Source organism: Macaca thibetana, chromosome Y (genome assembly GCF_024542745.1).
Source record: "Macaca thibetana thibetana isolate TM-01 chromosome Y, ASM2454274v1, whole genome shotgun sequence".
NCBI lineage: Eukaryota > Metazoa > Chordata > Mammalia > Primates > Cercopithecidae > Macaca > Macaca thibetana.
In genome coordinates this window covers 11398368-11412921 of record NC_065599.1, presented here as the reverse complement: position 1 = coordinate 11412921, position 14554 = coordinate 11398368, and the positions used below count along the sequence as shown (strand labels likewise).

Here is a 14554-nt window from a genome sequence, read left to right as displayed (position 1 = left end):
TAAACATCCAGCCTCCAGAATTGCGAAAACTAAATTTTGGCTTTTTATTAACCTCCAGTCTCCTTCAGCTACTTTGTTATAGCAGCCCTAGTAAAGTAATAAAGATATATGGTTATTTTCTTCCAGGAAACCATGTGAAAAAAAACAGGATCCATATGGAAGCAGCACATATATCTATTTCCAAAAGAGTACAACAATTTCCTGTGTTTTCCAGGTTTTGAATATCACCTTTATGAGTTTTCTGGATCTGACTGAATTTTCTATATGCAAATCAACATTTGCATACATGTCTAAATGAACAACTAAGTAGCTCACGTTAGGTATAAAATACAACTAACTGCCAGGCATGGTGGCTCACACCGGTAATCCTAGCACTCTGGGAGGCCAAGGCAGGTGGCTGGCTTGAGCTGAGGGGTTCAAGACCAGCCTGGCCAGTGTACTGAAACACCATGTCTACTAAAAATACAACAATGAGCCGGGCGTGGCGGTGCCTGTCTGTAAACCCAGGTACTCGGGAGGCTGAGGTGGGAGAATTGCTTGAACCCAGGAGGTGGAGGTTGCAGTGAGCCGAGATCGCAGCACTGCAGTCCAGCGCAGGCTGACAGACTGAGACCCTGCCTCAAAAACAAAAACAGCAACAACAACAAAACCCAAAAAACAAAAAACACAAGTAACTGTGAAAGTCATCACCTATGATAACATGCATGCCGAGTCTCGCCAGATGCTTCGCCGTCGAATAGCCGATGCCATCTGTCCCTCCCGTCACGACAGCCACACGGTCAGGTTGTCGGGGGAAACCTGAAAAAGAGGAAGAGAAAATCATCAAACTAAGATTTAAAAGCAGAGCACATATTTGTAAGAATTAAGCCTCCAGAGACGCAGGATGCCAAAGGGAGGGATGGTTCCATTCCTTCTGCTTCTGTTCCTCTTGAATTCCCACAGGCTCAGGAGGCATGGATGTATTAAAGTGGATTAGTCTCGCGTAATGACAGTGCAATGAAAAACCCCCTGATAAATCCCGTCACCCCCCACGAGTCCCTGGCAGGCGCTGGAATATGCCGTCCATGTGACCGGCAGAAAGGCCTGCAGCATGGATACCCTTTCAGAGGCGAGCGAGAATCCTGAACTAACCTCTGCTCTCGGGGCAGCACCGGGCAGGACACCTTTGTTGGTTTGCGTTGTACAATGTAGACTTTATCGGGATGTAGGCGTGGTGGGGCCAACAGATCAGGAGGCTGCTCTTGAGCAAGCGGTTTGTTACTCACAGGTTCCAAGAGGAGGGGCGTGTCACGCCACTCAGGACCACACAGGGGCACACCCAGTTTGGTCAGGTGGGAAGACGAAGGGGACAAGAGCTCTCCTTGTGGTTTCCAAGGGAAGGAACAGGTGAGGAGGCTTAGCGCGGGCTGGTGTGAATGATTTCCGCAGACTCTGGGGCACAGGGGCCGTCCCTGACTCTCTGGTACCTGGTTTTGGGGTGGTTACGGCAGGCGGAGAGTGACGTGGAATAGGCAAGCCCAATAAAGGAGATGGTTGGGGGCGGATTCTGGCTTGGTGGGTTTGCATACGAAAGACAGGCTCACAGACGGGTTGTTCACCACCTCCGGGGATTCACTAGCCGTGGGAGGGGCAGGGTCTCTAGGGCTGACACGGTCACGGAAGTCACGCATCAGAACCCAGAAAATAAAAGACACGGTTAATACGGTTTGCTTCAAAGCTGCTGAGAGCACAGGTGCAGAGAGCATCTCACCTGAATTTCTGGTTAAGACAAGTGATCCACATTTGGACAGACATTTGTATTTCTTTTTCTTCCTTCCATTTGTCCTCCCTGCCTTCTCTCCATCTTTCCTTCCTTCCTTCCCTCTTTCCTTCCTTCCTTCCTCCTTCCTTCTCTTTTTCCTTTCTTCCTTCATTCTTTCCCTGCCTCATTCCTTCCTTCCCTCCCTCTCTCCTTCCCTCCCTCCTTCTTTCCTTCCTTCCCTCCCTCTTTCCTTTCTTCATTCCTTCCTTCCCTCCCTTTTTCTTTCCTTCCATTCTCCTTCCTTCCTTCCTTCCCTCCCTCTTTCCTGTCTTCATTCCTTCCTTCCCTCCCTTTTTCTTTCCTTCCATTCTCCTTCCTTCTTTCCTTCCTTCCTCCCCTCTTTCCTGTCTTCACTCCTTCCCTCCCTTTTTCCTTCCTTCCTCCTTCCTTCCTTCTTTCCTTCCTTTCTTCCCTCCCTCTTTATTTCTTTCCTTTCCTCTTTCCCTCCTTTCTTCTTTTTTTCATATATTTATTTTTTATTATACTTTAAATTCTAGGGTACATGTGCACAACGTGCAGGTTTGTTACACATGTAGACATGTGCCATGTTGGTGTGCTGCACCCATTAACTGGTCATTTACGTTAGGTATGTCTCCTAATGTTATCCCTCCTTGTCTCACTCCTTCCTTCTTCTTTTCCTCTTTCCTTCACTCCCTCTTTCCTTCCTTTATCCTTCCATCCTTTCCTCTTCACTTCTCTCACTTTTTCCTTCCTACCTTCCCTTCCCTTCCCTTCCTCTTTACTTCCTTCTCTCACTCTTTCCTTCCTTCTTTCCCTCTTTCCTTCCCTCCCTCTTTTCTTTCTTCCCTCCCTCTTTCTTTCCTTTCTTCCTCCTTCCTTCTGTCCCTATTCCAACCCTTCCCTTCTTCTTTTATAAAATATGTGCAGAGCCCACACTCGGTGCCCAGCATGCGGGGAACGAACTAGACCGACATAAACATGTTCTCTGCCTCCAGGAGATTTCGTTCCCCTGGGTAAGATGCCATCCACTGTAAATACACAGATGTGTCTGGCAATAAGCCAGAACTTTCCAGATCTCACACCTTCCAGTTATGAGTGAACTTCAAAGGAAACCCCAAGCAAAGGAAGAAGAGGAGAGGTCGATGCGGTGATTCTGGATGGAGGGTGAGAGGAAAACCCTCCGAGGAGGGCCTCCTGAGCTGATGCTGTGACGGGGAGAGCAAAAGCCCAGCACGCCTGCGATATTCCAGGAAGAGGAAGGCGGCTGGCTGGAGCCAAGCACGTGGAAAGAGGGAAGAGAGGAGGGAAGAAGGTGCAGGGGCACCCCGCACAGTTCGTGAGCTTCTTTCTCTCCGGCAGACCGGGCGTCATCACAGGGCTCTGAGCTGAATCTGTGATATGTTTCACAGGAAGGAATGAAGGGATAGATTCATGGAGAATCCCCTCGAGCTGGAGGAAGACATGGCTATCAAGGGTCCCCTGCAGCAGTCCCAGGGATTGACGGGGGAGCTCGGCCACAGTTCAGCACAGGTGGTATGAGAGGTGGTGGATTCAGAACGTGTCTCACAGGTGCAGGCAACAGGTGTGCTGGTGGGAGTCAGACATCTGGTGTGCAAAGTCAAAAACCAATCACAAGGCAAGGACAGAGACGGGGACACGATGAGGCAAGAATGAGTCCTTGTACGGGGGGCTGAGAAAATGCAAGAAGGGAACTTCCATGAATTCCCTGGAGAAGGGAAGACTGACGGAAAAGTGGATTTTGTAGGCAGGAAGTCAGGCAAGTCGCTTTCTGTGAATTATTACAGACACATATGACCTTTTCAAGTTTTGTGCAGGAGATTATTTTCTTCAACATATTTGGAATGTTCTTTATTAAAACATTAAGCCTGAGTGTCCACCAACAGATATTCTGATTTTTTTAAATACGGCACATATATAACATGGAATAGTACGCAGCCATGAAAAGGAATGAAGTTGTGTCTTGTGCAGCAACACAAAGTGAACTAGAGACCATTATCCTAAGTGAAACAACTCAGTGAAACAGAAAGTCAAATACCACACGTTATCCCTTATAAGGGGAGTTAAATAATGTGTACACATCAACATAGAGCATAAATTAATAGACATTGGGGACTCAGAGGTGTCACAGGGTGGGATGGGATGAGGGACGAGAAATTACCTATTGGCTACCATGCGCGTTATTTGAGTGATGGCCTCACTAAAAGCCCAAACATTAGCACTATGCAATATATTCGGGTAACACAAGTGTACTCATACCCACGAATCTATAAAAATACAAAGGTAATTTAAATAGCAATAAGGATTATAAATCATTCTGCTATAAAGACATGCGCACACGTATGTTTATTGCGGCACTGTTCACAATAGCAAAGACTTGGAACCAACCCAAATGCCCATCGATAATAGACTGGAGTAAGAAAATGTGGTACATAGACACCATGGAATACTACGCAGCCATAAAAAAGGATGAGTTCGTGTCCTTTGCAGAAACATGGATGAAGCTGGAAACCATCCTTCTCAGGAAACTCACACAAGAACAGAAAACCAAACACCGCATGTTCTCACTCATAAGTGGGAGTCGAACAATGAGAACACATGGACACAGGGAGGGGAGCATCACACACCGGGGCCTGTCAGGAGGTGGGGGGCTAGGGCAGGGAGAGCATTAGGAGAAATAGCTAATATTGATGACGGGTTGATGGATGCAGCAAATCACCATGGCGCCTGTCTACCTATGTAACAAACCTGCACATTCTGCACATGTACTGCAGAACTTAAAGTGTAATAAAATAAAATAAAATAGAATAAAATAAAATAAAATGAAAAGGCCTATGCTACTTTTACATTTTGCCTTTCCCAAGTGTAAAAAATTTCGTGTCTCCTCTCCCCCAAAAATAATTCCTATGTTGAAAACATTCCATCGCCAGGGTGACGGTATGAGGAGGTGGGGCCTGTGGGGGAGGCTCTTCAACATATAATTTATTTGTCAGCCTGTACATTTCATTGACAGTATTGTGTGAACAGTCCTCTCGGTGTGTAAGACTTTTACTATTTGGCTTGATACACGCGTGAATCGATGAAAAGTTCTGTCCACCTAGAACACTGCATCATAAGTTTTCCACACGCTTAGGTTTTCTGCTGTATTCCTCGTAACCCGAAGGTAGAAGTTGTACAATGACATTCCCATGTTCCTGACCCAAGCTAAGGGACTTGGAATTACTACATGTAGTCTCAGTAGATGTATTGATGTTCTTAATTTACTTATTTTAAAAATCGGAATATATTATTAAATCCTAATTACGAACACACACGCTATGCTTATATGCTGTGTGTGTATAAGTCTGTGTCTGTGTGAGCGTGTGTCTGTGTGTGTATATGCTGCGTGTGTATAAGTCTGTGTCTGTGTGAGGGTGTGTCTGTGTGTGTGTGTACATGCTGCGTGTGTATAAGTCTGTGTCTGTGTGAGGGTGTGTGTGTGTGTGTACATGCTGTGTGTGTATAAGTCTGTGTCTGTGAGGGTGTGTGTGTGTGTGTACATGCTGTGTGTGTATAAGTCTGTGTCTGTGAGGGTGTGTGTGTGTGTATATGCCGGGTGTGTATAAGTATGTGTCTGTGTGAGGGTGTGTGTGTGTGTGTACATGCTGTGTGTGTATAAGTCTGTGTCTGTGTGAGGGTGTGTCTGTGTGTGTGTACATGCTGCGTGTGTATAAGTCTGTGTCTGTGTGAGGGTGTGTGTGTGTGTGTACATGCTGCATGTGTATAAGTCTGTGTCTGTGTGAGGGTGTGTCTGTGTGTACATGCTGCGTGTGTATAAGTCTGTGTCTGTGTGAGGGTGTGTGTGTGTGTGTACATGCTGCGTGTGTATAAGTCTGTGTCTGTGTGAGGGTGTGTGTGTGTGTACATGCTGTGTGTGTATAAGTCTGTGTCTGTGAGGGTGTCTGTGAGTGTACACGCTGTGTGTGTATAAGTGTGTCTCTCTGAGGGTGTCTGTGTGTGTACATGCTGCGTGTGTATAAGTATGTGTCTGTGTGAGGGTGTGTGTGTGTGTGTACATGCTGGGTGTGTATAAGTATGTGTCTGTGAGGGTGTGTCTGTGTGTGTACATGCTGGGTGTGTATAAGTCTGTGTCTGTGTGAGGGTGTGTGTGTGTGTACATGCTGCGTGTGTATTAGTATGTGTCTGTGTGAGGGTGTGTGTGTGTGTACATGCTGGGTGTGTATAAGTATGTGTCTGTGAGGGTGTGTCTGTGTGTGTACATGCTGGGTGTGTATAAGTATGTGTCTGTGAGGGTGTGCCTGTGTGTGTACATGCTGGGTGTGTATAAATATGTGTCTGTGTGAGGGTGTGTGTGTGTGTGTACATGCTGCGTGTGTATAAGTCTGTGTCTGTGAGGGTGTGTCTGTGTGTGTACATGCTGGGTGTGTATAAGTATGTGTCTGTGAGGGTATGCCTGTGTGTGTACATGCTGGGTGTGTATAAGTCTGTGTCTGTGTGAGGGTGTGTGTGTGTGTGTACATGCTGCGTGTGTATAAGTCTGTGTCTGTGTGAGGGTGTGTGTGTGTGTGTACATGCTGCGTGTGTATAAGTCTGTGTCTGTGTGAGGGTGTGTGTGTGTGTGTACATGCTGTGTGTGTATAAGTCTGTGTCTGTGAGGGTGTGTGTGTGTGTGTACATGCTGGGTGTGTATAAGTCTGTGTCTGTGTGAGGGTGTGTGTGTGTGTGTACATGCTGTGTGTGTATAAGTCTGTGTCTGTGTGAGGGTGTCTGTGTGTGTACATGCTGCGTGTGTATAAGTCTGTGTCTGTGTCAGGGTGTGTCTGTGTGTGTGTACATGCTGTGTGTGTATAAGTATGTGTCTGTGTGAGGGTGTGTGTGTGTGTACATGCTGTGTGTGTATAAGTCTGTGTCTGTTTGAGGGTGTCTGTGTGTGTACATGCTGCGTGTGTATAAGTCTGTGTCTGTGAGGGTGTGCCTGTGTGTGTACATGCTGGGTGTGTATAAATATGTGTCTGTGTGAGGGTGTGTCTGTGTGTGTACACACATATTTCTCAGCCCCAAAATGCCAACTTCCTAGTCGATAAAGAAAACACTAAAATCTTCCAGCTAAAGTTAGAAAAGCAGCAAGTGTCCATCCTGTTCTCTGTGATGCTTTTTTTTTTTTCTTTTGAGCTGGGGTCTCGTTACACTGCCCAGGCTGCAGTGCAGTGGTACAATCATAGCTTGCTGCAGCCTCGACCTCCTGGGCTCAAACGATCCTCCTGCCTCAGCCTCCCAAGTAGCTGGGACTACAGGTGAGAGCCACCACAGCCGGTTATTTTTTTTACTATTTTTTTGTAAAGATGGGGTCTTCCTGTGTTGCCCAGACTGGTCTTGATCTCCTGGGCTCAAGTCATCCTCCCACCCCGGCCTCCCAAAGAGCTGGGATTCCAGGACTGCGCCCTGTCCTTTAACATGTTATTGGAGATATTATCCAACGTGGTCAGATAAATAACTATAACAGATACAAGAACTGCAGAGGGAGAGTCAAAATATACTTTGCAGATGACATGATGGTATGCCAGGAAAAAACTAACAAAATCAACATTAAACAAATCCAAGAAGAGAATTCAGGAAGGTAGTCAGAAAATTCAGAAGCAAATATCAACAGCTTCCATAAATACAGAAACAACTGGCAGCTTAAAAAGGCATGGGAAGAGACAGTCCTGCTGATAATACAGAAACAACAGCAACAGTGAAATGAGACTTGGTCATCGAGAGTGTGCAAAGCCTCTATCAGGAAACCTTCAGGCCCCTCTGTACAGACATAAAAGTAGAGCTGAGGCCATGGCAAGATGCCCTCGGGTCTCGGTGAGAACGTCATGCCACCATGGTTTTGGAGGTGCCCGTGGAGTCTTCCCTGAAAACACACAGTGAGCCGATTGTGCCACGGCACTGCAGCCTGGGCAATGCGGTGAGACCCCAGCTCGAAAAGAAATAAACAAATAAATAAAAGCATCACAGATTGCAGAGTAGATCCTTGCTGCATTTCTAACTTTAGCGAGAAGAGTTTAGTGTTTTCCTTATGGACCGGGAAGCTGGCACTGGAGCTGAGAAATTTGTATGTACCCACACAGACACCCCCGCACACAGACAGCAGGTTGCAACAGTCACCAGACACCACCCACCCGGTGCCTCTGCAGATGGACAACATGTTTCGCAAGATCCGGCTTCCTCAGGCTTTTGGGTTTTCACAGCCTGTGACTCAGCATGATCAGAAAACCAGCTGGACGCTCCTTCTACCCAATGCCTCTCCCTGTCTTTTTTCACAGGTGTGGGGCACCTACACCGTCGTCTGAAAACCTTCCTCCACTTTCTCCTGCCAGCGCCTGTTTGACCCTTCACACAAGAGTCTCCCTAGTAAACCTGTTTCACCCTTCACACAAGAGTCTCCCTAGTAAACCTGTTTGACCCTTCACACAAGAGTCTCCCTAGTCAACCTGTTTGACCCTTCACACAAGAGTCTCCCTAGTAAACCTGTTTCACCCTTCACACAAGAGTCTCCCTAGTAAACCTGTTTCACCCTTCACACAAGAGTCTCCCTAGTAAACCTGTTTCACCCTTCACACAAGAGTCTCCCTAGTAAACCTGTTTCACCCTTCACACAAGAGTCTCCCTAGTAAATCTGTTTGACCCTTCACACAAGAGTCTCCCTAGTAAACCTGTTTGACCCTTCACACAAGAGTCTCCCTAGTAAACCTGTTTGACCCTTCACACAAGAGTCTCCCTAGTAAACCTGTTTGACCCTTCACACAAGAGTCTCCCTAGTAAACCTGTTTGACCCTTCACACAAGAGTCTCCCTAGTAAACCTGTTTGACCCTTCACACAAGAGTCTCCCTAGTAAACCTGTTTGACCCTTCACACAAGAGTCTCCCTAGTCAACCTGTTTGACCCTTCACACAAGAGTCTCCCTAGTCAACCTGTTTCACCCTTCACACAAGAGTCTCCCTAGTCAACCTGTTTCACCCTTCACACAAGAGTCTCCCTAGTAAACCTGTTTCACCCTTCACACAAGAGTCTCCCTAGTAAACCTGTTTCACCCTTCACACAAGAGTCTCCCTAGTAAACCTGTTTGACCCTTCACACAAGAGTCTCCCTAGTAAACCTGTTTGACCCTTCACACAAGAGTCTCCCTAGTAAACCTGTTTGACCCTTCACACAAGAGTCTCCCTAGTAAACCTGTTTGACCCTTCACACAAGAGTCTCCCTAGTAAACCTGTTTGACCCTTCACACAAGAGTCTCCCTAGTAAACCTGTTTGACCCTTCACACAAGAGTCTCCCTAGTAAACCTGTTTGACCCTTCACACAAGAGTCTCCCTAGTCAATCTGTTTGACCCTTCACACAAGAGTCTCCCTAGTCAACCTGTTTGACCCTTCACACAAGAGTCTCCCTAGTCAACCTGTTTGACCCTTCACACAAGAGTCTCCCTAGTCAACCTGTTTGACCCTTCACACAAGAGTCTCCCTAGTCAACCTGTTTCACCCTTCACACAAGAGTCTCCCTAGTCAACCTGTTTCACCCTTCACACAAGAGTCTCCCTAGTAAACCTGTTTGACCCTTCACACAAGAGTCTCCCTAGTAAACCTGTTTGACCCTTCACACAAGAGTCTCCCTAGTAAACCTGTTTGACCCTTCACACAAGAGTCTCCCTAGTAAACCTGTTTGACCCTTCACACAAGAGTCTCCCTAGTAAACCTGTTTGACCCTTCACACAAGAGTCTCCCTAGTCAACCTGTTTGACCCTTCACACAAGAGTCTCCCTAGTCAACCTGTTTGACCCTTCACACAAGAGTCTCCCTAGTCAACCTGTTTGACCCTTCACACAAGAGTCTCCCTAGTCAACCTGTTTGACCCTTCACACAAGTGTCTCCCTAGTCAACCTGTTTGACCCTTCACACAAGAGTCTCCCTAGTCAACCTGTTTGACCCTTCACACAAGAGTCTCCCTAGTCAACCTGTTTGACCCTTCACACAAGAGTCTCCCTAGTCAACCTGTTTGACCCTTCACACAAGAGTCTCCCTAGTCAACCTGTTTGACCCTTCACACAAGAGTCTCCCTAGTCAACCTGTTTGACCCTTCACACAAGAGTCTCCCTAGTAAACCTGTTTGACCCTTCACACAAGAGTCTCCCTAGTAAATCTGTTTGACCCTTCACACAAGAGTCTCCCTAGTAAATCTGTTTGACCCTTCACACAAGAGTCTCCCTAGTAAATCTCTGGCCCATCACTTTCCTTCTTGGTGTGTGCTTCTCAAAAGACCCAAACCGGTCAGGCGCAGTGGCTCCTGCCTGTGACCCCAGCACTTTGGAAAACCAAAGACAGGCAGATCGTTTGAGCCCAGGAGTTCAAGACCAGTTTGGGCAACATGGTGAAGCCCCATTTCCATAAAACAGAAAAAGGAACAAAAAAATGAGCCGGGCATGGTGGCACACGGCTGTCATTCCAGCTACCCGGGAGGCTGAGTTCAGAGGATCACGCAAACCTGGGAGGTTGAGGCTGTGAAGAGCTGTGATCATGCCATGGCACTCCAGCCTGGGTGACCGACTGAGACTGTCTCAAAACAAAACAAAACAAAAAAGACGGCCAGGCGTGGTGACTCACAATCCCAGAACTTTGGGAAGCCGAGGCGGGAGGATCACGAGGTCAGGTGATCGAGACCATCCTGGCTAACACAGTGAAACCCCGTCTCTACTCAAAATACAAAAAATTAGCCAGGCGTGGTGGCGGGCACCTGTAGTCCCAGCTACTCAGGAGGCTGAGGCAGGAGAATGGTGTGAATCAGGGAGGCGGGGATGGCAGTGAGCTGAGATTGTGCCACTGCACTCCAGCCTGGGTGACAAAGCAAGACTCCGTCTCAAAAGAAAAAAAGAAAAAAAACACCAAACTTTGTCCAATCCAGAGTTGACAGACACCTAAGTTTGATTCCATGTCTTTGCTATTACGAATAGTGCTGCAATGAACGCACAGTCTATGCATCTTTTTGGCAGAATGACTTACTTTCCCTTGGGTAGATACCCAGTAATGGGATTGCTGGCTCAAACGGTAATTCAATTCTTAGTAAAATGTGGTGCATCTATACGATGGAATACTACGCACCCATTAAAAAGCATAAAATCGTGTCCTTTGCAGCAATAGAGATGCAGGTGGACGCCATTCTCCTACGTGAATTAACACAGAACCAGGAAACTAAATACCACACGTTCTCACTTCGTACTGGGAGGTAAACATCAAGTACACACGGCCAGAAAGATGGGAACAAGAAACCCTGAGGAATTCAATGGGGCAAGGAAGGGATAGGGCAAGGGTTGAAAAACTATTGAGTGCTATGCTCACTACCTGGGTCATAGGATCCTTGTTGTCCAAACCTCAGCATCATGCAATATACCCAGGGAACACACCTGCACATCTACCCCCTGAATCTAAAATAGAAGTTGAGGCCGGGCGCAGTGGCTCACACCTGCCATCCCAGCACTTTGGGAGGCCAAGGCGGGTGGATCATGAGGTCAGGAGTTCGAGACCAGCCTGGCCAACATGGTGAAACCCCATCTCTACTAAAAATATAAAAATACAAAAATTAGCTGGGTGTCATGGTGTGCATCTGTAATCCCAGCTACTCGGGAGACTGAGGCAGGAGAATCGCTTGAACCCGGGAGGCGGAGCTTGCAGTGAGCCGAGATCACGCCATTGCACTCCAGCCTGGGTGACAGTGCGAGATTCCATCTCAAAACAAAAAAATTTTTTTTAATTTAAAAAATAAAATAGAAGTTGGAGGGGGAAAAAAAAGATCTAAACTGATACAACCCTAAAGGTGTCAGAATGACCCAAGTCGATATGCAAATTTGATGTGATCCAATAAAAATAGTTCACAGAATTTCTTTTAGGCAAACTGGACGAGTCGATTCTGAAATTGCTGTGGGGAAAAGAATTGCAAATGAGGCGGCAAAGAGGAAAATTCTGATATGTATAAAGACTGAGAACACACCGGCCCTGTAGGAGATGAACATTTGAGAAGCCTCTATAATTAAAAGGGAGGTACCACAGCCATTAATGGAGCAAGGAACAGGGTACAATTTCCAGAAATAGGCCAACTGCACGTGGAAATTTAGTATACGACAAAAGGGGCAAAAGATGAGTGTTTTAATAAACGGTGTTGGGGCACGCGAAGCCACATTAGGAAAGAGATAAAACTAGAGCCAGACCTCACAGTGTGCATCAGAGTCAACTCCAAGACAAAAACAAAGTTAAACCATGAGAAGATTCCAGGAAAGCAGGAATCATTACTTTAACCTCCGCAGAAGGAAAAGGCTTCCTAAGCAAAAATTCAGAAAGGTGGTTAGATAAATTTCACTATTAAAAAAACTACGTGATTAAAACACAGGCCGGGGCAGTGGCTCACGGCTGTAATCCCAGCACTTCGGGAGGCTGAGGTGGGGGTATCGCTTGAGGCCTGAAGCTCAGGACCAGCTTGGGAAACAGAGAGAGGCCTCATCTCTACAAAAAACTTTAAAAATTAACCAGGCGTGGCAGTGCGTGCCTGTAGCCCCGGCAAGTTAGGAGGCTGGGATGGGAAGATCGCTTGAGCCCAAGAGATGGGGGCTGCAGTGAGCCAAGATCACGCCACTGCACTGCAGCCTGAGTGACAGAACAAGACATTATCTCAAAAAAAAAAAAACAAATCTCCATAAGCAAAGTAAAAAATTAATAATGAGCTGGGAAAAAATTTGCAACTTCTGTCGGAAATATTAACAGCTATTTTTCAGATATCTAAAAAGTTCAACTCCAGAAAAACCCCAAACATGCTACAAAAAAAGACAAAAATATCAGTTTATATAGAGAACAGGCTCAAATGGCCCTCAACACATATGTTCTCCTTTATATCTAATACCTAATTCAGACTGTACTGAAATACTATTTCTTTTTTTTTTTACTTTAAGTCCTACGATACGTGTGCAGAACGTGCAGGTTTGTTCCACAGGTATACATGTGCCATGGTGGTTTGCAGCACCCATCAACCCGTCATCTACGTTTCGAGCCCTGCATGCATTTAGGTATGTGTCCTAAGGCTCTCCCTGCCCTTGTCCCCCGCCCCCCAACAGGCCCGGGTGTGTGATGTTCCCCTCCCTGTGTCCATGTGATCTCATTGTTCAACTCCCACTTATGAGTGAGAACATGCAGTGTTTGGTTTACTGTGTGAGTTTGCTGAGAAGGATGGTTTCCAGCTTCATCCATGTCCCTGCAAAGGACATGAACTCATCCTTTTTCATGGCTGCGCAGTATTCCATGGTGTATTTTTCTAACTTATTTATTTATTTATTTATTTTTTAGACAGAGTCTCCCTCTGTCGCCCAGGCTGGAATACAGTGGCACAATCTCGGCTCACTGCAACTTCCGCCTCCTGGGTTCAAGTGATTCTCCTGCCTCAGCCTCCCGAGTAGCTGGGACTACAGGCGCCTGCCACCTCGCCCGGCTAATTTTGTTTTTGTGTTTTTAGTAGAGACGGGGTTTCAGCCTGTGAGCCAGGATGGTCTCAGTCTCCTGACCTCGTGGTGCGCCCACCTCAGCCTCCCAAAGTGCTGAGATGACAGGCGTGAGCCACCGCGCCTGGCACCATGGTGTCTATGTGCCACATTTTCTTTCTCCAGTCTATCACTGATGGGCATTTGGGTTGGTTCCAAGTCTTCACTATTGTAAATAGTGCTGCAATAAACATATGTGTGCATGTGTCTTTATGGTACAATGGTAATGGGATTGCTGGGTGACACAGTAGAAGATCTCCCCATGGCGTCTGCACACACTCAGGATGGATTCTGCTAGAAGGAATTGCCTCTTTCGCCTGAGTTTAGTTCCTGGGAAGATGCTCCACACGAATGAAAAGTCTCTTCTCTTCTGACGTATTTATGGCTGCTAAGGTTTTGACAAAAAGTTTCCGGAATGTCACTGCAGGCAGGAACGTTAGCTCCAACTCAATCTTCCTTTTATAGATATAAGATGTTGAGGACTCAATTATCCCAGAGAGAGGAGGGGAGTGGGGGTCCCCCAACGTGGCAACCAAGAACCTCATTTCCCATGGTTCTCGCTGCAAATCATGCTCTCACCCCTTACCTACTTAGCCTCCATTTGTCCCTGGTTAAAATGCAGGGGAACAGGTTTAGGATGCACTGTACGCAGTGGGAAAGGCTGCCTGTATAACATCAGGACCACCACATGCTCTCGGCTTTACATGGATGAAATATGTCACAGCTCTGACTGTCAAAAACAAAACGCACAGAAAGCAGGCAATAGAATGTTCTTTTTTTTTTTTTTTTTTTTGGAGGCGGAGTCTTGCTCTTGTCGCCCAGGCTGGAGTGCAAAGCCACGATCTCAGCTCACTGCAACCTGCAACCTCCAACTCCCAGGTTCAAGCGATTCTCCTGCCTCAGCCTTCCAAGTGGCTGGGATTACAGGCGCCCGCCACCACGCCTGGCTAATTTGTTTTTGATATTTTTAGTAGACACGGGGTTTCACATGTTGGCCAGGCTGGTCGCAAACTCCTGACCTCATGATCTTGAGCACACAGTCAGTCCTCATCTGTCACGTCATCTGTCACGTCATGTCGCTCTGGGCGACAGAGCGAGACTCCGTCTCAAAAAAAAAAAAAAAAAAAAAAAAACCCAAGGCAAAGAAGCAAACTTCACAGTTAACACATAACGGACCAGAACAGAGGTTCCCAAACGTCCCCATTTCATAGCATACA

At 46.8% G+C, this 14554-nt stretch overlaps 1 protein-coding gene and 1 long non-coding RNA gene across 5 annotated transcripts in view; both read right to left on the bottom strand.

The window, feature by feature from the left end:
* DHRSX (dehydrogenase/reductase X-linked) overlaps nucleotides 1–14554 on the bottom strand; it is a 435219-nt gene that overhangs the window by 192840 nt on the left and 227825 nt on the right. Inside the window, exon 3 of the mRNA XM_050777740.1 lies at nucleotides 691–798. Within this exon, the coding sequence (XP_050633697.1) occupies nucleotides 691–798 (108 nt within the window). The remainder of the gene's footprint in view (nucleotides 1–690; nucleotides 799–14554) is intronic.
* Nucleotides 7039–14385, bottom strand: LOC126947130 (uncharacterized). 4 transcript variants are annotated; one of them, XR_007722933.1, is made up of 5 exons: nucleotides 9703–14385; nucleotides 9518–9665; nucleotides 9185–9295; nucleotides 8667–8740; nucleotides 7039–8185 (listed from the first exon to the last, which is right to left on the bottom strand). It is a non-coding gene; the product is annotated as an uncharacterized LOC126947130 (long non-coding RNA). The 4 variants fall into 4 exon arrangements; XR_007722932.1 differs by lacking the exon at nucleotides 7039–8185 and adding an exon at nucleotides 8217–8259; XR_007722931.1 differs by lacking the exon at nucleotides 7039–8185 and having other exon boundaries at nucleotides 8451–8740.